The sequence below is a fragment of the Apodemus sylvaticus genome, chromosome 14 (genome assembly GCF_947179515.1).
Source record: "Apodemus sylvaticus chromosome 14, mApoSyl1.1, whole genome shotgun sequence".
NCBI lineage: Eukaryota > Metazoa > Chordata > Mammalia > Rodentia > Muridae > Apodemus > Apodemus sylvaticus.
Window position 1 is genome coordinate 55,841,219 of NC_067485.1, and position 24,181 is coordinate 55,865,399.

The window sequence follows — 24,181 nt, forward strand, 5'->3', positions numbered from 1 at the left end:
TAAGGGCAGTTGGTCTGAAGTTCTCTTTCTTTGTTGGGTCTTTGTGTGGTTTAGATATCAGAGTAATTGCGGCTTCTTAGAAGGAATTGGATAGTGTTCCTTCTGTTTCTGTTTTGTGGAATAGTTTGAAGAGTATTGTTATTAGGTCGTCTTTGAAGGTCTGAGAACTCTGCACTAAACCCATGTGGTCCTAGACCTTTTTTTGGTTGGGAGACTATTAATGGCTGCTTCTATTTCTTTAGGAGTTATGGGACTGTTTAGATGGCTTATCTGAACCTTATTTAACTTGGGTAGCTGGTATCTGTCTAGAAAATTGTCCATTTGATCCAGATTTTCCAGTTTGTTGAGTATAGGATCCAGTTTGTAGTGTAGGATCTTATGAGTTTTTGAATTTCCTTGGTTTCTGTTGTTATGTCTCCCTTTTCATTTCTGATTTTGTTAATTTGGATACTGTTTTTGTGCCCTCTGGTTAGTCTGGCTAAGGGTTTATATATCTTGTTGATTTTCTCAAAGAACCAGCTCCTGGTTTGGTTAATTCTTTGTATAGTTCTTGCTGTTTCTACTTGGTTGATTTCAGCCCTGAGCTTGATTATTTTCTGCTGTCTACTCCTCTTGGGTGTATTTGCTTCTTTTGTTCTAGAGCTTTCAGATGTGCTGTCAAGCTGCTTATGCTCTCTCCAGTTTCTTTTTGGAGACACTCAGAGAGCTATGAGTTTCCTCTTAGTACTGTTTTCATTGTGTCTCAAAAGTTTGGGTATGCTGTGGTTTCATTTTCATTGAATTCCAAAAAGTCTTTAATTACTTTATTTCTTTCTTGACGAAATTATCATTGAGTAGGGCTTTTTGTTCAGCTTCCATATGTATGTGGCCTTTCTATTATTTTTGTTGCTATTGAAGACCAGCCTTAGTCCATGATGATCTGATAGGATGCAAGGGATTATTTCAGTATTCTGTTGAGGCCTATTTTGTGACTGATTATATGTCAGTTTTGGAGAAGGTATCGTGAGGTGCTGAGAAAAAGGTATATTCTTTTGTTTTAGGATAAAATGTTCTATAGACATCTGCTAAATCCATTTGGTTCATAACTTCTGTTAGTTTCATTGTCATTGTTTAGTTTTGGTTTCCATGATCTATCCATTGATGTTAGTCCCCAGGTGTTGAAGTCTCCCACTATTATTGTGTAAAGTGCCATGTGTGCTTTGAGCTTTAGCAAAGTTTCTTTTATGAATGTGGGTGCCCTTGCATTTGGAGCATAGTTGTTCAGAATTGAGAGTTCTTGATAGATTTTTCCTTTAATGAGTATGAAATGTCCTTCCTTATCTTTTTGATAACTTTAGGTTGAAAGTCAATTTTATTCGATATTAGAATGGTGACTCCAGCTTGGTTCTTGGGACCGTTTGCTTGGAAAATTGATTCCCACCCAGCCTTTTACTCTGAGGTAGTGTCTGTCATTGCCATTGAGGTGGGTTTCCCGTATGCAGCAAAATGTTGTGTCCTGTTTGTCTGTTAGTCTATGTCTTTTTATTGGGGAATTGAGTCCAATGATGTTAAGAGATATTAAGGAAAAGTGATTGTTGCTTCCTGTTAATTTTGTTATTAAAGGTGGAATTATGTAGCCAGGTGTGTGGTGGCGCATGCCTATAATCCCAGCACTTGGGAGGCAGAGGCAGGTGGATTTCTGAGTTCGAGGCCAGCCTGGTCTACAGAGTGACTTCCAGGACAGCCAGGACTACACAGAGAAACCCTGTCTTGGAAAAAACAAACAAACAAACAAACAAACAAAAAACCAACCAAACAAACAAAAAACAAAAAAAAAACAAAAAAAAAACAAAAAAAGGTGGAATTATGTTTATGTGGCTATCCTCTTTTTGGTTTATTAAAAGAAGATTTTCTTGCTTTTTCTAGGGTGTACTTTCCTTCCTTAGATTGGAGTTTTCCATTTATTATACTTTGAAGGGCTGGATTTGCAGAAAGAAATTGTGTAAATTTGTTTTGGTCATGGAATACCTTGGTTTCTCCATCTATAGTAATTGAAAGTTTTGCTGGGTATAGTAGCCTGGGCTGGCATTTGTGTTTTCTTAGGGTCTGTATGACATCTGCCTAGGATCTTCTGGATTTTATAATCTGTGGTGAGAAGTCAAGTGTAATTCTGATAGGTCTTCCTTTATTTGTTACTTAACCTTTTTCCCTTATTGCTTTTAATATTCTTTGTTTTGTGCATTTGGTGTTTTGATTATTATGTGATGGGAGGAATTTCTTTTCTGGTCTAGTCTATTTGGAGTTCTGTAGGCTTCTTGTATGTTCGTGGGCATCTCTTTTTTTAGGTTAGGGAAGTTTTCTTTTATAATTTTGTTGAAGATATTTACTGGCCCTTTAAGTTGGGAATCTTCTATCTCTTCTATACCTATTATCCTTAGGTTTGTTTTTTTCATTGTGTCCTAGGTTTCCTGGATCTTTTGGGTTAGGAGCTTTTTGCATTTTGCATTTTTTTTTTTTTTGACTGTTGTGTCAATGTTTTCTACTGTATCTTCTGCATCTGAGATTCTCTCTTCTATGTCTTGTATTCTGTAGTCTATGACTCCTGATCTCTTTCCTAAGTTTTCTATCTCCAGAGTTGTCTTCATTTTTGATTTCTTTATTGTTTCTACTTCCATTTTTAGATCCTGGATTTTTTTGTTCAAGTCCTTCACCTGTTTGGATATAAATAAGGGAGTTATGTCCTTCTTAAAGTTCCCTGTCAGCATCATAGGATGTGATTTTAAATCCATATCTTGCTTTTCCATTGTGTTGGGGTATCCAGGACTTGCTGTGGTGGGAGAACTGGGTTCCGATGTTGCCAAGTAGCCTTGGTTTCTGTTGGTAAGGTTCTTGGGCTTGCCTTTCACCATCTGGTTATCTCTGGTATTAGTTGGTCTTGCTGTCTCTGGCTTGAACTTGTCCCTCCTGTGGGTCTATAATCCTGTGCCCAGCACTTCTGGGAGACCAGTTCTACCCCAGCAGGACCAGTGTACAGATGGCTGCGGTATAGCTCCAGCTCTATGGTGCAGCTGGTGACCAGAAGGACCCCATCCCAGCTGTTCCACTGTTCCTGCGCCCTATGTGCTCCTGGCCATTCCTGTCTTAGACAGTCACTGGAGAGAAAATGGCGATCTCCCCTCTAAGCTCAGGAGCCAGAGCACTCCCTGGAGACCAGCTCTCCCCTGGCAGGACCTCTGCCCATAGTGCTGTGGACCAGCCCTAGCTCCTGGGTGCAGATGTTTGCTTGCAAGCCTGACAAGCTGAACTGGATCCCTAGGACCTAAATGGTAGAACATCTCTCTTGTGAACATTCTATACTCAAGTGGTGTGTTTCTTTTTTTGTTTTGTTTTGTTTTGTTTTGTTTGAGACAGGATTTTCTATAACTTTGGTTGTTTTGGAACTCATTATGTAGACTAGGCTGGCCTCAAATACAGACATCTTCCTGTCTCTACCTCCTGGGTCCTGAGATTAAAGGTGTAGGCCAGGTGTGTGTGTGTGTGTGTGTGTGTGTGTGTGTATGTATGTGTATTTAAAAGAGATCCTACATTGTTGTCCCTTTGCAGTAATTTATATAAATGGAGTTTGGGTTTGGTGGTCTACATTGTATGGGTTTGGGCAAATATGCTATTTATCCAGTGTTAGAATAAAATGCATAGTATTTTCACTACTTTAGAAATCTTCCAAGGTACTATAGCTGCTCATCTTCCATTCTCCTAGCACATGAGACCATGGGTTGGCCTTCTGATCTTCACTGTCCTTGCAGTTTGCTTTTTTCAGGGTATTAATACGATTACAATCATGCACCGTATTTCATTTCAGACTGTTTTCCTTTTCTTGGTGGTATGTTTGTTTCCTCCATGCTTTTCTGTGGCTTAATAGCTCTTTTTGTGTGTGTGCTAAAATTACATTGCACTAAAATTGCTCATGAGGATGAAGCAGGAGGATGGGAATTTCAGACTCTGTTTCAATAAAATAAAACAAATTAGACTATGGATCCTTCAGTTTCTCAATTTCCCTACTTAGTTGTTCTTTAGTTGTAGTAATTATAGACAGCATTGTGGTTGTCACCTGTATGCAGGTTTTTATATAGGCTTTAGATTCTAACTTCTGTAGGTCAAAGTCAGGAGCTACTAGGGTAGTAGTATGGCACTCCTTTAATCTCAACACTCAGGAGGCAGAGGCAGGCGATTTCTTAGTTCGAGGTGATCCTGGTCTACAGAGTGAGTTCTAGGACAGCCAGGGCTACACAGAGAAACCGTGTCTTGAGAAACAAAAACAAAAGCTTCCAGAGTGTCTTTACTGAATCATTGACCTTCCCAGTGGCAATGAAGGGAGTTCCTGGGACTCCACCCTGCTTGGTTCTTGTGCTGTCTGTCTGGACTTTGCCCTTGTAATAAGCATACACTAAGATTTCATTGTTATATTAATTTGCATTTCCTAGATGGCATATGATATGGTTCTCTTGTGTATAGATCTCTGGTACCATATCTGTTAAAGTCTTTGGCTCTTTTTCTTTTTTCTTTGTTTTTTTAAGATTAAGTCTTAATTCTATGTCTTCTTGTATGCACATGAGTGTAGGTGCTTGTAGAGACCTGTGCATTGGATCCCTGGAGCTGAAGTGACATGTAGTTGTGAGCTGCCCAGCATGGGTGCTGGGTGCTGAACTTGGGTCCTCTGCAAGAGCAGTAATTGCTCTTAACTGCTGAGACATCTCTCCATCCTTGACCTATTTATAAACTGAGCTTTTAATTAAATAGATGTATTTTTAACTTTTTACTATTTTATTAAATGCTTATAGGTCTGTCTGGTTATCATCCATGTGCCCAGTGCTGGAGGAGGCTAGAAGGCTTTTGGATGCCCTGGAAATGGTCATGAGCTACCATGTGGAGGCTGGAATTGAACCTGGGTTCTTTGAAAGAGCAATGTGGTACCTGGCCTTTAACTTTGGAGCCATTTCTCCAGCCCAAACGGATTGGCTTTTTTTTTTTTTCTTCTTCTTTTTGGTTTTTCCAAGACATGGTCTCTCTGTAGCTCTGGCTATCCTAGTAGAACAGGATGACCTGGAACTCAAAGGCTGCTAGTAACACTGCCTAGCTAAGTTGATTGACTTTTAAATGTTCAATTTAATACTGTTTTTGGGCTTGATACATTATAATTTGAAAATATTGTTGGAAGACATGATAGGGTATGCCTGAACTTGGGAGGTAGAGTCAGGAAGACTGAGAGTTTGAAGTCAGTAGGCGTAAAGCATTCAAAGCGAATCTAGACTTGATAGATGAGGGGGACGTTAAAGGGATCCAGTGTGCTACAATTGGATTAGCAACTTTCCTATCTATATTCTTGAATGATACTGGTTAGCAGTATCATTTTTTCTCTCTGTTTCATTCTTTTATGTTGTTGTAAGTATGCTAACTTTATAGAATGAGTTGGGTTCTTTTCACATTGATCCTTCATGGAAATTTTTGTAGAAATGTGGTTTTCCCTCTTCATTTTGAGTAAATTCGTCAGTGGAAACTTTTCATCCAGGAGTTCTTTTTGTGGTTAGTTTTTAATATTTACTTTACAATGGTGGGGTTGCAAATTGGTACAACCATTCTGGAAATCAGTCTGGCGGTTCCTCCGAAAACTGGGCACCTCACTTCCAGAAGATCCTGCTATACCACTCCTGGGCATATACCCAGAGGATTCCCCACCATGTAATAAGGATACATGCTCCACTATGTTCATAGCAGCCCTATTTATAATTGCCAGATGCTGGAAAGAACCCAGGTATCCCTCAGCAGAAGAGTGGATGCAAAAAATGTGGTATATCTACACAATGGAGTACTATTCAGCCATTAGAAACAATGAATTCATGAAATTCTTAGGCAAATGGATGGAGCTAGAGAACATCATACTAAGTGAGGTAACCCTGACTCAAAAGGTGAATCATGGTATGCACTCACTAATAAGTGGATATTAACCTAGAAAACTGGAATGCCCAAAACATAATCCACACATCAAATGAGGTACAAGAAGAAAGGAAGAGTGGCCCCTTGTTCTGGAAAGACTCAGTGAAGCATTATTCAGCAAAACCAGAACAGGGAAGTGGGAAGGGGTGGGTGGGAGGACAGGGGGAGAGAAGGGGGCTTGCGGGACTTTTGGGGAGTGGGGGGCTAGAAAAGGGGAAATCATTTGAAATGTAAATAAAAAATATATGGAATAATAAAAAAAATTTACTTTACAAATGTCATGTATGTGTGCCTGTGTGTGTGTGTGTGTGTGTGTGTGTGTGTGTAGGCCTGAAGTCCTACTTTTTTGTTTGTTTTGAGACAAGTTTCTTTGGCCTGGAATACATGATCAGGATAAGCTGACTGGCCTGCTAGCCCTAGGAATCCTTTTGTTCCCTGACCTAGGATTATAAGTGTGTGCCATCATGTTAGGTTTTAACCTAACATCAAATAGCAACCATTTTACTTTTTTCTGTGGTGTTGAGGATCTAACCAAGAGTCTGTTCCTCATGTGCTCTGCATTCAGATTACATTCCATCTCACATTTGGGGTTCTTACTGTTCATAAGTTTATAACTTCATTCTGATCAAATTCATTGTGACCAGAGAACTAACTCTGATTTCTGTCCTTTATTTTTGGGACCTGTTTCCTGACCCAGAATGTGGGCTGTAGGAAGTCATGCCTTCCTAGTAGCTGCTCTTCGTGTCACAGCATTAACAAGGCTGAGAACCACTGTTCTAGATGCTTTCCCATTCTGCTCTCTCCTGGTTTCCCCAGGCCTGGAGAGACTGCTATTCTCTCGGCTTCATGTAAGTGAGATCTTACAGGATTTGTCTTTTATTTCTGACTTACTTAACATATATCCTGTGATTTCTGTTCATGTTATCAGAAATGACAGGGTTCCATCTTTTTTATGGCCAGCTACTTTATTGTGTATACCATGTTTTTGTCATTCATCTGTTGGTGGAAACGGGTTGCATTTCTTGGCTCTTGTAAATAGTGCTGTAAGAAAAATGAAATTGAGTCTGCTTCTTCAAAATGCTGATTTGCAGACGTTTTCATTTTTAGTAAAGTACAGTTTTTTCTTCATAATTATAAATTTGTTAAATATTAAAATTCATTGCCAAATCCAAATTTGTATTTCTATTTTGAATTGCTGCTCCCCTTACCCCGATGCACACACTATACCTTGCGCATGCTGGGTACTGCTGATTATAACTCCAGCCTGTGAACTACATTCAAGAGGAAGTCATTGACATGACCCTATTTCTGTCTTTCATGGCATGTGGATTTCCAGATACCCTGTACTAATTTTCCTTTTTAAAAAGTTTATTTAACTTTTTCTTTTTTTGAGACAGAGTCTCAATATACCCTGGCTGACCTGCACATTCATTGTGTTCACCAAGGTGGCCTGAGGCTCAGATCCTCTTGCCTCTGTCTGGGATTAAAGGCTTGGTTTACGTATTTCTTTTTTATTAAAATGCTTATTGCTCCAAATGCTGCTTTTGCTGTTACCTCATTTTTGTTTCATGCTTAGGTCTTGCTTTTGCGGTTCCTTCATTGGTTCTCCGCTGTTGCCTCCTGTACCACTTTATAACTAACAACTCATTTCCTATCCCATTTTTGCTTTTTTTTTTTAACAGCCAGACTAGTTTATGATATTCGCCTTTCCTGCATTACATTGCCTGTTTTAATTCAGAGACATAATTTATATTGTTTATCTGTTCATTCTTAGCTGGGATTCGTTAAGAAAAAAACTTGAGCTTAATACTGGCTAATGATTACAAATGTACAACTTAGAGAACTAGTTGGTAGAATAATTTCTTCTGCTGGTACCTTGTGAATTTTGTTGTTGCCTTGCTCATTAAAATTTTTTTTTTATGTGCTCGTTTGGGGATTATTATTTTATTCTTATTTTTTCCCCTTTTATGGTGTTTGGGTACATACTAGGCACACAAGCAGTCTACCAACTAAGTTACATCTCCAGTTTTTTTTTCTTTAAGAAATTAAAAATTGATTTACTCTTAAGACAATTTTGTACATGTATGTAGTATATCTAGTCACACTTGTCCCTCATTTTTCTTATCTTCATCTTACTGGTACTAACTCCCACCTCTAGTTCTTTTATTCATTATTTGTTTTGTGGGTCTCATACATGTTGGAGAAGTGTTCTACTACCAATAATAGTATGCCGTAGCCTCATTTTATTATTGCAGAGAACATAGTGCCAAGCATTAGTGATTCAGCTTTGATATTTTTAGATTGCTTAATATTTACATGCTTGCTGCATATTAGCATTTTATCATTCTAATTACTAGAGTATCAGAATTACTGCATGGGTTATGCATATGTGGATTAGTCTTAAATTATAAACCTCTTAGTTATAGATTATTTACTTAAGTTTTTGTTTCTCTTAAAATTTTATTTTTTTGTTTATTATTGTTTTTGATATATCTAGTAAGATATAGTTGGTTAAAGCAGATGTCCTTTGGGAGGAAGGTAACATTTGCTAATCTGTATAATTTGTGGTAAGCTTCTTAGTAATTTACACGAAAAAGACTATTAAAAAATTTAACAGATGGGAAAAAGAGATTATCAGATGATAAAGTAGCGTGATGGAAAATATTAAGTGAGCTGAGGATAGAGCAGTGGTAGATGTGATGGGCTCATCAAATGGCTGGAAACCTAAGTTTGCTCTACAGAACTCACAGAAAAAGCCAGGCACAGTGGCATGTGATTAATCCAGCCCAGTGGAGATGGAGTGAGTGCATCCTTGGGGCTTGCTGGTCAGCCAGCCTGGACTACGTGGCGCATTCCATACCAGTGAGAGGCCCTATCTCAAAAAACAAAACAAAACAAAGCCTGGTGTGGTGCTTCACATGTTTCATTGGATATTTATGAGTTTGAGGCCAGCCTAGTCTACATAGCAAGTTCTAAGACATAGCTATTTTGTTGGATTCTATCTCAAGGCAAAACAAACAAAATGATAGATTGTACCTGAGAAATATCTAAGGTTGTCCTTTGACCTCTATAGGAATGTGAGCCTGTGGCCAGCACACACACACACACACACACACACACACACACACACACCCTCTTCCATCTTTTCTCCATACATACAAAAGATGTATGTATATGTGTTTGTTGAAACATAAGGAAGAATTGATTGCAACATGGGAGGAAGTAGACTTGCAAGAAGCTTGAAAGTCTCATGTGAACATTTAAAAAATTGCTGAGAAAAGCAGGGGGTTGTTCAAAGCAGAAGACATGCAGAAATTGAATGTTCTGGTGATTGGGTGCTTAGCAGTTTGTGTTTGGTGTGAGCATGGACAGAGGCACGTGGTGATAAGTACTGAATAGGTTTCATTTCAGGAGTGTTCTGGTGAGAGTATTCTCTAGTTAAATAAGCAGAATCCTATCTAAAGTTATCAGAATACATAGCTTCATACCTGATTTAAGGAGAAGAGGAAGAAATAAATCCAAATCAAAGTAAACTTTCATTTTACTGTAGCCTAGTCTTAAACAAAATAGAATAAATGACTCACACAGTTATATAGGATTTTCACTTAGATCTGTTTTTTATAGTTATGAATATCTTAGTCTCTTTCAAGGTATTCTTTACAGTAAGACTTCATTTTATCTGATTTTTCTTAGAATTATTTGCATTGTACAATATGCTATGTAGTTTCTTAGGTATTTATGGTTTTAACAGTTATTTATTGTTTTCCAGTTTCATTTCCTTCCTCTTACCTCTGTTTGGAGTAATAATTTATCTGTAGTTTCTCTTCCTCATTACCATGTGTCTTCTTGTTCCTTTCATCTACCTTGGCATGTGACTACCTTTTTACATAGATTATATTATTTAACTCCTATATTTACTTGCTTTCCCTCATCTCATTGCCTTTATCTAAAACTGTAGATTGGATGTCTTATTTTGAATTAGTGAAATTGACTCCCTTGTTTAAAGCTCTTTCTCCCTGTTTCTGCATACTTCGCTTTGTAGTCACTAGGGTGGGTGCAGTCATAAAGCCTGGCAGTAAAGAGAGAACATGGATTGGCCTGTAACTGATTGCTGTTCTCCAGTGCCACAGTCTCTCTACAGTAGCGTAAAATGAAACACTATCTGACCAGTCCTGATGTTTCTAAGCTATAGTAATCTTGTGAAAAGTAGCTGCATGTCTCCATATTCATATCCCTATCTTCAAAGGTACTTCTTATTTTATGTTTCCTTGCAAAAAAAGAAAACCCAGTTCATTAAAGGATAAAGTACAGTTATATTTCCTGTGCCAACCAGTCGAATTGTGAGATCTGTCATTGGCTGATTCCCTCATTGGACTGTTAGTGTGTTTACACACAGTGGATGCTTACTTATTTCATGTGGTCTTTTGATGCAGTAGGTAATGTGGTAAACACAAGATGTATGAGGGTGCTGCCAACATTACATGGCATACATTACATTACCGCTGTAAGAACTTTTAAAAATACGTAAATATATGTATTAGATGATAGTTTCTAAAGTATCAATAAAATGTAGTAAAAACAACTATTACAGTAATTTATTATCATCAAGTACTATGCTCTGCATATTTGTATTATGGCTTTTATACTATACTGCAGTGTGGTAGGTGTCTGTACATCTGTATTACCAGAAAAATGAGTAACATGTTACCCTAGGATTTTAGAATACTATGACAGCATTTTTCAGCTTCACTGACATCTTAGGCACCACTGTGTGTGTGTGTGTGTGTGTGTGTGTGTGTGTGCGCGCGTGTGCGTGTGTGTGCGCGTGTGCGTGTGTGCGCGCGTGTGCGTGTGCGTGTGCGTGTGCGTGTGTGTGTGTGTGTGTGTGTGTGTGTGTGTGTGTATTATGGCCCATGGAAGCCAAAAGAAGGCATTGGATCCCCTAGACTTAGAGTTCTAGACATCTGTGAGCCACCCAAGGTGGATGCTAATCTGAACTCAAGTCCTTTGGAAGAGCAGCAGGTCTTAATTGCTAGGCCAACTCTGTTACCCTCAGGAGGAATTTTCGAAAAGTTGTGAAAACTTTATATAAGGTTAAAACACAGAATGACTGAAGTGTACTAATACATGAAAGCAGAGACTGAACAGTCCAAAGGTTGGAAGTGCTCTTTACTATGATGAGCAAATTGGGCAGGATAAGGGTAATGTATAGACTGCAAGTAGATTTTGGATATAGTAAATTTTAGGTACTCCTAACTAATCAGTTTTGTTTATAAAAATGTCTAGTCTTGAGGAATCTTTTCCCCTTTCCATTTTTCATGACATTGACTCTGAAAAGTTTATTTCTATATCTAATGGAATGTTTTGCCTTCTGGATTTATGTGTTTCCCAGTAATTGCATGAAATGAAATATGCTTTTTTTCTTATATTTTTTTTAGACTGGGTCTTACTATGTAGCTCTGGATGTCCTGTAACTTACTGTGTAGACTAGGCTAGGCCTGCCTCTTGCTGCTCAAGTGGTGGGATTAAAGGCATATGCTGCTATGTCCGGCTGAAATATGCTTTTGATAAGAACACAGCACAAGTGACAGTCTATACTATAGGTGTGTCTCACCTAGGTGTCTTGATTGGTGGGGTCGATCATTTGGTTTAAAACTTTTCTTTGAAAAAGAAGCATTGCAGTGTCTGTTTCTCTTATAAAGAGTAAGTGACTGTGGGGGGAAATGTGTTAGGATTCCTAATAACTTTAAACATAGATATCATTATTCTCTATTTCCACTCAATACCATAAACTTAGAGAAGCAATTATCTTAAACGTTTATCAAATTTGTTTATCATGTAAGCACTGTTTGTCAGAATAAAAGTAAAGGATGTTGAGGCAGTAGAGGCAGCAGGCAAAGGCAGTGGCAGAATTCATCTCCATGGCCCCAAGTGGATTTGTTAAAATGTGGCACTGAAAAGTCAGATATATGACACTGCCTTGTGGTCCTTATCACTGCCATAAAAATTATTCTTCCAAAATTATACACATTATGTGCTTAGTCTTTAAGGAATCTTGTTTAGAGATATAAATTTTTTTATTTAATTTTTAGGTTTAATGAGACACCAGGTGTTTACAGCCTTCCAAGGTAAGCTTACTTTTTTTTTTGAAACAGTGTAATTGTATTTATTAATTTATTAATTTACCATCTCAGCTTACTAGCTTTATCTTAGAGACTATAGGCCTCAAAAGAATGGTTGTTTTTACACACAATGTATAACAACCCATCACATGGGAACTTGCATGGAATTTTTGACCTATGCCATGTTAGTGCTGAGAAAGTTTCAAGATTTTAAAATTTTGCATCAGTGATACTTAGACTGTATTGTAAGTGGGTGGCTCAGGCAGCAGATCTTGATGAAGTTAGCCTGGGCTACAAGATGAGAACCTTTATTCAGAATTACCAAAGTGTTAATGTTGGCATTCTTTGATCTGCCTTGCTTCATCATAGCTTCTTGTTGCTGGGAGTCCTTGATATTCTGCCGGTTTCTGCCCATGTCTTCTGTTTGGCTCTTCTGTTTTGTTTTCCTCTTTCCTTTCCTCCTTTGCTTCCTCCCTTTATTATTATTATTTATTTGGAAGCAGTCTCTCAAAGTCCAAGCTGACAACAAACTTGCTTTGTAGCCTAGGATGTGAATGAAAATGAGGATTTACCTAATTGCTCTTAGGTATAGTTGAGGAGAAGGATTTTATTGTAGATATGAGGGAGAGCTTAGCTGGAGATATCTGGAAGGGTTCAGACTAAACTGGTCTACGAGAAGAGAGAGAAGTGAGAGGAAGAAAGAAGAGAAGAGAGGGCAAGCTGACCAAGAAAGCCTGTGGCCAAAAGAGCAGGTTTATATAGAAATGAGGAGCTGGCTGAAGGAAGGGAAGCCCAATCCCTGAGCTGAGAGTTTTAGGAGAGGGGTTGGGCTAAGAAGTGCTGGGAGGAGCCATGGGTACTGTGAGCCTTGTTTTGGGTTTCTTTCGGACCTGACAGAATGAACTTGAACTTAGAGGTCCTCGGACTCCACTTTCCAAGTGCTAGAATTACAGATTTACACAGCTATGCTTTGTTGATATGTTGCTGGGGATTGAATTTAGGCCTTTCTGCATGCTAGACAAGCACACTGCCTATATCCCTACCCTTCTTTCCCTGTTTCTAAATCTGTCTCCTTCAGTTTTAAAGACATGGGAGGGGGCACAGCTAGAGGGTTGGGGAGAAGGCTTATCTGGTAAAGTACTTGCTACACAACTCTGAGCACTAGAGTTCCGATCCCTAGCTGAATAGGTGGCAGCCAGCCTATAATTCCAGCACATGGAAGGTGTAGACAGAATCCTCAGAGCAAGCTGGCCAGCCAGACTAGCCAAACCTCTGTTTAGTGAGATATCCTGGAGAGTAATAGAGGGAGCCTCTATACCTTGAGCCTCCATATTAACATGCACCACATGTGTGCTCAAACACACATAAAAACGTATACAAGAGCACACACACTATATAGTACATATAACAAAAAGATACCGACATGGGGATTATAGTGTCACTCTTATCAAATATGACTATCTTAGGGTTTTTATTGCTGTGAAGAGACACCATAACCACAGTAACTCTTATAAAGGAGAACATTTAATTGGGGCTGGCTTACAGTTCAGAGGTTTACTTCATTATCTTCATGGTGGAAAGCTTGGTGGCACAAAGGTAGACATGGTAAGGAGAGGTAACTGAGAGTTCTGCATCAGGATCAACCGAGAGTGAGCCTGGCCTGAGCTTCTGAAACCTCAAAGCCAACCCTCCAGTAACACTATTCCTTTAACAAGGCCACACCTACTCCAAAATAATGCTACACCCTATGTGCTGGGGGGGGGGGGGGAGGAGAGGGCATTTTAATTCAAACCACCATAAAGACCTTGTCTTAATCTTCCATCTGCAAAGACCATTATTTTCAGATAAGACCACCTTTATAAATCCTGAGGTGAGGACTTGACTGTATGGGACAGTTTACACCAGTACAACAGTGCTTACTCTGTCCTCTTAGATTGTAAATAACTGAAGAACTAGAATGAAAATGTCTTAAATGTAGGTTGATATGTGTATTACTAGACATGCTTACTTTATGGAGTTTTGAAGAAAGGATTTTTAAATGGTATGTGTAATGTTTATGAGTGTGAAATTTACATTACATTAATTTTTTCTTTATTCTTTCTCTGCTTAAATAATAGTGTTATGTTAATTCATCGAGGCACATGACATAATGTGACATGCTATCAGTTTTGAGAGTATTACTGAGTAGACATGGCTGAGAGAAGTGGGAAGATTGCTGCAGGACAAGCGTATATTGAGGTGGAGTATGATTATGAGTATGAAGCAAAGGACAGGAAGATTGTGATCAGACAAGGGGAGCGCTACCTCCTGGTGAAGAAGACCAATGATGACTGGTGGCAAGTCAGACCTGATGAGAACTCGAAAGCATTTTATGTGCCAGCACAGTATGTCAAGGAGGTCACTCGTAAAGCGCTGATGCCGCCTGTGAAGCAGGCAGCGGGACTGCCAAATAGCTCTGTGAAGACAATTCAGAGTTTGCATCTCCAGAGATCAACAGAAAATGTCAACAAAATGCCCGAGCTTTCAAGTTTTGGAAAGCCATCATCTGTTCAAGGAACAGGTCTTATTCGTGATGCCAATCAGAATTTCGGATCCAATTATAATTCAGGCCAGACTCTCAACCTAAGCCTGGACCTGACCCATAATAACGGAAAGTTTAACAGTGACTCACATTCTCCTAAAGTTTCCAGCCAGAATAGGACACGCTTATTTGGTCATTTTCCCGGGCCAGAGTTCTTGGATGTAGAGAAGACTAGCTTCTCTCAGGAACAGTCATGTGACTCAGCTGGCGAAGGCTCGGAAAGAACGCACCAGGATTCTGAATCTGGAGATGAACTTAGCAGCAGCTCCACTGAGCAGATGCGGGTAAGAGAAAAGGCTGGGGAAATGCGAATTTGCTGAAATAAAAATGATATTTTAATTAAAGTCATAGTGTTGTGAATTTAGTTGTTTCGCTTTATATGTTCAGAACACATGGAGTTTATCCTGATTTAAAGAGCATAAAAAATGTGAAATAGGTTGTGACATTCATAGAGAATCCCTATGTGGTATTCATAATTCTGACATATATGTGTACTGGGAGTTACTTTGAGTCTGAAAATATTTTTTTCTCCTTACTGATGGCAGTAGGTAGGAAGCGTTTCCTTCTAGCAGTAGGTGATTCTTTCTTTAGGAGAAAATAGGTTTTGTTTTCTGGTTGCACTTTTTGACTTGTTGCTAGCAAGTACTTACGTGTAAATATGGGAAAGATGCCACTGGCATATTAGTGGCTAACTTGCTTATTGAAACTTACCCTGGAACACCATGCAGTATAGGCTGAATAACTGTATTTCCAGTCATAATGTTTGTGCCTGAAGTATTTCCCCTTGATGGGAGTGAATACTGGACCAGAAAGAATGGCGTTACAGGCTTGGTCTTTCTTTTTTGCCCCTATCTAACTTTCTTTTCAGATTGTGTATGCTACTTTATTTTTCAAACAAAGTCATTTAAAAAGCACATTATGAAATTGGGCATGTGTTTGGGCAATTCTGATTTTTTTTTTAAAGAGTTTATTTAATGTATGTGAATACACTGTCATATGGTTACAGATGGTTGTGAGCCACCATGTGGTTGCTGGGACTTGAACTCAGACCTCTGAGCAATCAGTGCTCTTAACCACTGCACTGAGTCATCTTTCCAGCCCAACAATTCTGATTTTTATGTAAGTTTTTATCTTTAGTTTAAAAGAAATTTAAAAACAACTATTTGGTCTGAAGTTGTGTTTCTTTCCCCTCTGAGGTGTTTGTTTGTTTGCTTTTTGTTGGTTTGTGGTGAAGAGACCCTCCCTCTAACTCCTTTTTGCTTGCTTGGCTATTTTGTTTTGCTTATTTGTGTTGTTTCGTTTTGTTTGACACGATGCTGGGAACTTAACTCTAAGTCTTGGGCTTAATAGGGCTTAATAGCTACACTGCTGAGCTACCTCCCCCCCCCCCTTTTAAAGATTTATATGGGTACACTGTAGCTGTCTTCACACACACATCAGATCTCATTACAGATGGTTGTAAGCCACCATGTGGTTACTGGTAATTGAACTCAGGACCTCTGGAAGAATAATCGGTTCTCTTAACTGCTGAGCCATCTCTCCAGCTCTGAGCTAAACTCTTACCTCTTATAATAAAATTATTCAGGTCAAGTCAGTTAATGATTAGACTGCTCTTAGGTATTGTCTAGTTCTGTAAGTTGTAACTGTTGATAGCATTTTTGAGAGGATATAGGAAAAGAGAAGATTCTGTAGAGAAATTTCCAGTGTTTGAGATTAAGGCATGAAGTAGCACTATCACTGTCTTCTGTGATCCTCAGTTTTAGTGTGATACTTTGATGTAGACTGTGTAGTGTTTGCTGAGGCACACCTTTAATCCTAGCACTCAGGAGGCAGAGGTAGGCAGATCTCTGAGCTGAAGCCAGGATGGTCTAAATAGCAAGTTCCGTAGCAGCCAGAGCTACCTAGTGAGACACTGTCTTTAAAATATGTGTGTGTTTACATATATGCAGACATACATATGCATGGAGAGAGGTGCTTCTGAAGGGTTTATGTTTGTAGTTACTTCCTTATGGAACCTGGAGGCCCTGGGAAGGATGTGTTTCCTATTCTATCCAGCCATAATAATTGTTTCACAGCTGAAACTACATTTTATATTATTTCACAAGCAATCCCCTGTTCTTTTGGTTATAATCATCTTAAGTTTCCTGCACTGGAAGTTCATGGCTCCTGATCTTTAATGGGCCTAGCATGGTTTGAAAGCCTTATAAAGAATTTTTTGGCAGGCTCTTAGCTCTCCATGGCAATGGTCTCAAATCTTTTGCATTTTCTTTTTTTTTTTTTTTCTGATTTCACTTGTACTTTGCTCTGGTCTTATCAGATCACTTTGCTTTATACTTAACAGCAGAAAGTAAGTTCCCAAACAAAATACAAAAAAAGCTGTAATATAGAAATAGGGAGCACATTTGCATAGTAGTCAGTTATGCCAGCTTTCATTTTTATCTGATTCCAGCACTTGCCAGCTGTGTGATACTTGGAGTGGGGGTGGGGAGGCAGTTAGCTTTATTTTACTCATTTTGTAATGCTCAGGGTGAACCTTGGACCTTCATGTATACTAGGCAAACACTTTACCCCTGAGCTATGTTTTAAATGGAAGGATATTTCATTTACTTTATATGTATGAGTGTTTTATCTGCATGTATTTATGTGTACTATCTGTATGCCTGGTGCTGCAGAGGTCAGAAGAGAAGGTGACAGATTTCCTGGAACTGGAGTTATGGATGGTTGTGAGCCATCGTGTTTGTTCTAGGAACAAAGCCCTGGTCCTCTGCAAGAGCTCTTAACTGCTGAGCCACCTCCCTTGTCCTGAGTTAAGTTCCTTAACCTGTTAAGGAGTAGTCACAGAGATGTTGAGGCACATAGTAAGGGCATTGGACATCTATTGCTGCTTAATTAACTACCAAATTTATCAGCTTTCTCTGCTTCTGTGAGTCAGTACATCAGTGGAAGCTTGGGTTCTCTTGAGGCTGCAGTCTTAGGCAAGCCAAGCTGTGATGGAGAATTACTTGTAATGCCTTGCTTACAGTGTTGCTATAGTTAAGCCTCTTCATAGTTGTTTGAATGTAGCAAGTAGACTTCCCCAGAATGAGCAATGAACAGTAGAAATGTGGTAGATCTCCAGTTCCTGATCCTGGAAATCCTACTGTCATATCCTGTTGATTTTGCAGCTCACCCCTCTTTTCTGTGGGAGACTGCACATACGTGTGAGTAACAGGATTTGAGGATTAGTGAGGGGAATACTTTGAATGTTGTCTGTTAACAGATTCTCAGTAAACCACACTTGCTGCTGTGATTGTCATTATTTCTACTTTTATTCCCACTATCAAAATGTCTGTGTTGACAATTGCCTTTCTCCTGGTATAGTACAAACATTTCTTTTAAACATTTTAAACATTGCTATAAAAATGTACGCTCTTCATACTTACTCTTTGTACTTTTTCATGACCCTCTACAAAGCATGTTTGTTAAGGTCATGGCTTCAGATTCACTGCTAAGTCTTTTCTATCATCATTTAATTTATATGTATATGTGTGTGTGTGTGTGTATGTGTGTGTGTATGGCACCCACATGCCTCAGCCGCTTTGCTTGCCTTACATCTTGTTTTTGAGGCATGGCCTCTTGTTCACCTCTGTACTGTATATTCCAGGCTAGCTGGCCTGAGAAAATCTCTTGTCTCTGCCTCCCATCTTGCCCTAGGAGTATGCTGGCATAAGATACTGTTACATCTAGCTTTTTGTTTGTTTGTTTTGGAAACAGTTTTTCTGGTATCTTTGGCTGTCTTGGAACTCACTCACCATGCTGGCTACAAACTCACATTTGTCTGCCTCTGCCTCCCAAGTGCTGGGATTAAAGAAAGGCATAGGCCACCACCTCTGGTGCATCCAGCTTTTTACAAAGGCTCAAAGGATTCAGACTCCAGTCATCATCAGGCTTGTGTAGTCAGCACTTCTGCTTGCTGAGCCATCTTCCCCAGAATTTAGATTTGCTTGTATTTCCCCCATTTGTAGCTGCTTTTCCTGTATTGCTTCATCACTCCTTCCCCTTATCTATTGAGCCATCTCCCCGGCTCCTTCACCACTTCCCATTTAGATAGACTGTTTGAGAGTTCTTAATAGTCTGGAATACTAAGTCATCTGTCAGATGGCTTGCACAGATTTTACTCTGTTGTGTAGCTTTTCATCCTTTTGGTTAGATCTTTCCCAGAACCAGCGTTTCATTTTGACGAACTCCAGTTTATTGGTTCTCTATGCATGCCATAGTAATTTTAGGTATATTTGAAGAAACAGAATCACTAGGGTGTGTGTGTGTGTGTGTGTGTCTTCATAAGTACACACATACACAAAGCAGGATGTATTTGAAACACTTGATTTGCGCAAACATACAGGCTTGCAATTTGAGAATCTGGATTTTCTGGTAGGTATGATGCTCTAGGAAAACAGTTGCTGGTGCTTTTGTTGTCATATCCAAGAGTTCATTGCCAGATCTGAGCTCATGATGATGGACTTTGTGCCTTCTACTGACACTTGTATAGTGAGGTTTTTAATTATTCTGAATTACTTTTTATGTAAAATATGAAATAAAGATGCAATTTCCTTTTTTTTTTTTTTTTTTTTTTTTTAAAAAAAAAGCCCTTTAAGACAGGTTCTCTCTGTGTAACCCTGGCTGTTCTGGAGCTCACTCTGCAGACCAGGCTTTCCTTAAACTTACAGATATCCGCCTGCCTCTGCCTCCCATATCTTAAGTTTCCTGATTGTGGTACTTGCTTTTATTATTGTGTTTTATTATCTTTCAGTATGCCTTCCAACTTTTAGTTGAAAGTGAGATATGTGTCAAATAATAGTAACTGAATTAAATAGACCTGTAGTATAAGGTGTTGGGCTAATTTGGCCAGAAATTGGTTTGTGTTTAATGTTTATTGTAGTTGAACATCCTAGATGCTTAAAATTTAGGATCTGTGATTTTGGCTGTTACTTTGGGGATTTTGGGAGGTTGGTTGGGGGTTACTCCCTCCCCTCCCCTCCCCTCCTCCCTCCATCCCTCCTTTCTCTTTTCTTTTCTTTTTTCTTTTCTTTTCTTCTTCCTTCCTTCCTTCCTTCCTTCCTTCCTTCCTTCCTTCCTTCCTTCCTTCCTTCCTTCCTTCCTTCCTTCCTTCCTTCCTTCCTTCCTTCCTTCCATTATTTTCTTTTAAGACCATCTCAGTGTAGCGCAAGCCTGACCTTTCACTTCCTCCTGCTTACCTCTCCCAAGGATCGCAGTGTGTGGCACTAAGCCCAGTCTCTTCTAATAGCTCCCTCTTTATGTTCTTCTTGAGCTGTTTCCTCTGTGGTCCACTGAAGCCCACAGTAGGGAGGTGTCACAAGTATTCTGTAATCCTGTGGTTAAATCTCAGGCCTACACTGTTTGCTATTGGGCTGTGGGTTTCTTTGGTTTAGCCTTTCCCTTAGGGGAGACTAGAAGCCTCTTTAGAGGGCTTTGAGTATGGGGAATGCTTTCTCCAGGTTGGATAAACTCTGCTGACGTTGGCTTGTTTGTTTTTCTTAGAGTTCTTTATTAGCAGGAACTTTTGGTCACTGGCTCACCTTGTCTTCTTGTCAAAGCCACTGAAGGGACTCATGGTTGCCTTGGAAATAAATTCCACCAAAATCCAGGGTCTCTCACAGAGGCTAGTCCCAATAGTGTGTGCATTAATTCATCATGATTCAGTTAGGTATTCCAATCAGTTTATCATGCTAGTAGTTTCTGTTTAGGTGCATCTCCTGTGCAACTCAGGGTTTACCCCTTCATATGTTGGGGCAGTAGTTTGCCATGAGACCTTGGTTTTCTGATGGGTGTAGGAAATCATGAATTGTCTTTTGTCTGACTTTTGGTTTTGTCTTGATGTTAAGAGAGTGATGACTTTGACATTTTCTCCAAGTTTCAACTAAAATTGGAAGTTGATAAGATTGTGAATAAAAACAAAAATTAAAATTAGTATGTGCATGTTGAGTAGGGAGTAGTGTATGGAGGTCAGAACAACTGGATTTTCTTCTCCCATTGTTTTATGAATCAAATTAGGTAGTCAGGCTCTGTGGCAAGAACTTTCCACTGAGCCATTTTGCATTTTTGTTGCTATTTAGCTTATTAATATATGATTTTTGAATATGGCCCATTCTTCTTAATACTAGTTTTGGTTATGGTCACATGAATAATCTAACTGGTCAGTAATACGCACACACACACACACACACACACACACACACGTACATATATTGCTGAAATTTATTCAGTTTTCTTTTGCTTTTGTATTAAAAAGATGTTGCTTTTGTGGTGTGTGTGTGTGTGTGTGTGTGTGTGTGTGTGTGTGTGTTTGTGTGCTTGTGCTTGGTCTGTTGCTCATTAATCAGGATATCAAAAGAATGAATGGGAAAGTACTTCTTCTTTTGTACTTAGTAAGATGATGTGATAGTAGTTTCCTCTGAATCCTCTTGGGTATCATGTTTGCTTTCATTAATAATGTTAGAAACAGAGACTAATCTTGGTATGGGACAAAGGGACACAGGAAAAAGTAAAGGTAGCTTGGCAAGCCAATGTCTTTGTAAAAATGCTGCACTAGAGCCCAGTGGGGATAGCTTGGAAAGATGGTTTCTCTATTTCCATCCCTGGTGTAGGCGGTGACTGCAACTCATCCCATTGGTGGGCGCTTGATTTTACAGTTACACTGGCTAGTCAGTTCAAAGGGGAAGATTCAAGTATAATATGAGCCCTTGCTGGGTTCATTACTTTTCATAGGAAAAAAAAGAAAAAATTTTGAAATAGTTATTGGGGTATTAAAAATATCCAGTTTCATTTTGGGGAGTTTGAGGTTAGTTTCATTGAAGTTATCAAGTCTATCCTGGCAATATATTCTTTTATTGCCATTTCACTATGTACTGTGTCTTCATTGATATCTATTTCATTGATCTTTTCAAGTAGCCCAGTACTTGTTTCACTGATTTTCTTCATTTTCCTGTTATGAATTTTGTTGCTGCTGCTTCTCTTCCTTCTCTTTTCTTGGGGAGGAGGAGCAAGACTTTTTGTAGTCCTGTTTGGCTTTGAACTATGTAAACCGTGTAGTAAAATGACCTTGATCTCCCAACTGCTCTAGGAAAATTAAGGTACTTCTCACCATGCCTGGCTACAGTCGTCATTGGTATGTTCCTGTTCTGTTCCAGGTTCTTCATCAAGGAATCTTAGCTAATTGCTGTGCAACTTTCCCCATTTCCCAATATGAGCGCTTGCGAAAGTCTCCCCAGCACTGCTTTAGCTTTCTATAGCTAGTGTTGTATTTTGTCTTCATACTGTTGTACTCAGTGCATTTAAGACTGTTAGCATTTGCTTTTTAAACATGCTCATGGTATATTTGGAGAAGCATCTTGTTTACTTTCCAAGTGTTTGGAGAATTCTTTTTTCCACTTTTGTATTACTGGTTTATGGTTTGGTTCCTTTGTGCCTAGGTAACAATCTGTCTGTGATTTAATTAAAAAAATTTTTTTTGTTATATGTTCTATAGATGCTAAAATAATGTATTATACTAGTTGTTGGTCTATAGTTTTGATGAGACCCTTAGGTTTGATGGTGTTTTGTCTTTTGTAGTTTTGTTGGTAGGTAAGTCTGCCTTCTCAAGTCCTTCTACTTTGGTTTATATATTTTCAGCATCACTTTTGGTACATGACACTTTCCCAGATTGTTATACTTTCCTGCACATTTTATGTCTTTATAAATGTTCATCTCTGTTTCTGGCAACTTTCTTTGCTGTGATCTACTGTATCTGCTTCCCCCCCCCCCCCGTCCCCCCCCCCCCCCCCCACACAGGGTTTCTCTGTGTAGCCCTGGCTGTCCTGGAACTCACTTTGTAGACCAGGCTGGCCTCGAACTCAGAAATCAGCCTGCCTCTGCCTCCCAAGTGCTGAAATTAAAGGCATGTGCCACCACCGCTCTGCTGTATCTGTTCTTATAGAAACATGTAGTTAGGCCTTTTAAATTTCTCCTCTTTTGCCAATCTTTGTCTTTTAAGGGACACAGACTGTTGAAACCTAATGAAAACATAATACTGAACTATTATTGATAGCTAACCCTCACATCTGCCATTTTACATTTTATTTTCTGTTTTCTTTCCTATGGTATTTTTCAGAATTCTCTTTTGGATGCTTTGTTGTATTCCTGATATTTGTGTCTTTTAGTGTTTGCTCCAGTCTTTGTATACACCAGCATGATCTGTCATTCTGCTGGTGTCATGTTGTCAATCTGAGCAAACCATGAGTTTACCCTACCTTTCGTAACTGTCCTAAGTACCAGAGAAGCCCTCACAGTGTACTGTTTTTGTTGCAACTATTAAACACAACATAGAAACTCTAGAGGAGTACTCAGAATTCTTCCTTCTTCCTTGACCTTCCAGGTTCCTCATTTCTTCATTTCTATTTTGCCTAGAGAACCAGCAGGCTTAATTATTCATTTAGGGAAAATTCTAAGTTTTCTGTCATCTGAGGATATTTTTATTTCTCCCTTATTTCTGAAGAATGTTTTTTTTTTTTTTTTTCATTTGTTTGTTTTTATAAATACACAATTCTGGGTAGCTTTTCTTTTTTAGTCAGTTTTCAAAAGCACTTGAATCTTCTGGCTTCTACAGTTTTTGATGAGAAGTCAATTTTCCTTTAGCTTTCTCTTATAAATGAGCCTTGTTTTTCTTGTAGCTGCTTTCATCTTTTTCTTGTTTTTCATTTTGACTGTGATGATTTTAGAGCGGATCTCTGTGGTTTACCCTGCTTGTAGGTTGCTTAGTTCGCTTCTGTAGGCTTCCTCACCCCCAAGCTTGCTAAGTTTTTGACAGTCTATAATTTTTTTCAACCCTACACACTGGAGTTCTCTCTCTCTCTCTCTCTCTCTCTCTCTCTCTCTCTCTCTCTCTCTCTCCCTCCTTCCCTCTCTCTCCCTCTCTTTCCCTCCCTCTTTTCCTCCCTCCCTCTTTTCCTCCCTCCCTCTTTTCCTCCCTCCCTCTTCTCTCTCTCTCTCTCTCTCTCTCTCTCTCTCTCTCTCTCTCTCTCTCTGTGTGTGATTCTGATGATATGAATGAATGTTGGGTCATTTGCTACAGTTTCGTAGGTACCCAGGGCTCTTTTTTTTTTTTTTTTTAATCTTTTTTCTTTTTGTTGATGGAATTGACTAATTGTTGTTAATAGAATGATTCTGTTGCAAAAAGCAAATGCTTGAAGTGGGGGTCTTCATCTTTCTGTCACTCCATTCTCATGTCTGTAATATTTTCTTAATTGTTTCCATGATTTTTAGTTCTAAAGTGTCTGTTTCTATTTCTCTCCATATGTATATCATTCCAGTTAGCCTTTGTTCCTTTGCTAAAGCACCATGATCAAAAGTAACTTGGGCTAGAAAAAGTTTTTTTCCTTCATCATCAAGGGAAGCCAAGGAAGGAACTCAGAGCAGGAGTTGGAAGTAGAAGCCACGAGGTAAGGGGGACTGCCTGGCTTGTTTGCTCTGGCTG

At 39.1% G+C, this 24,181-nt stretch overlaps 1 protein-coding gene across 6 annotated transcripts in view; it reads left to right on the plus strand.

Annotated features, from left to right (window-relative positions):
• Positions 1–24,181, plus strand: part of Arhgap12 (Rho GTPase activating protein 12) — a 105,285-nt gene that overhangs the window by 11,869 nt on the left and 69,235 nt on the right. For 4 of the 6 annotated variants that reach the window (XM_052156287.1, XM_052156286.1, XM_052156284.1 and 1 more), the window contains exons 2-3: positions 12,063–12,098; positions 14,210–14,957. In XM_052156287.1, the coding sequence (XP_052012247.1) occupies positions 14,283–14,957 (675 nt within the window). In that variant the 5' untranslated portion in view covers positions 12,063–12,098; positions 14,210–14,282. Of the gene's footprint in view, positions 1–6,667; positions 6,819–12,062; positions 12,099–14,209; positions 14,958–24,181 lie in introns of those variants that run through there. The other 2 variants (XM_052156285.1, XM_052156290.1) reach the window with 2 other exon arrangements.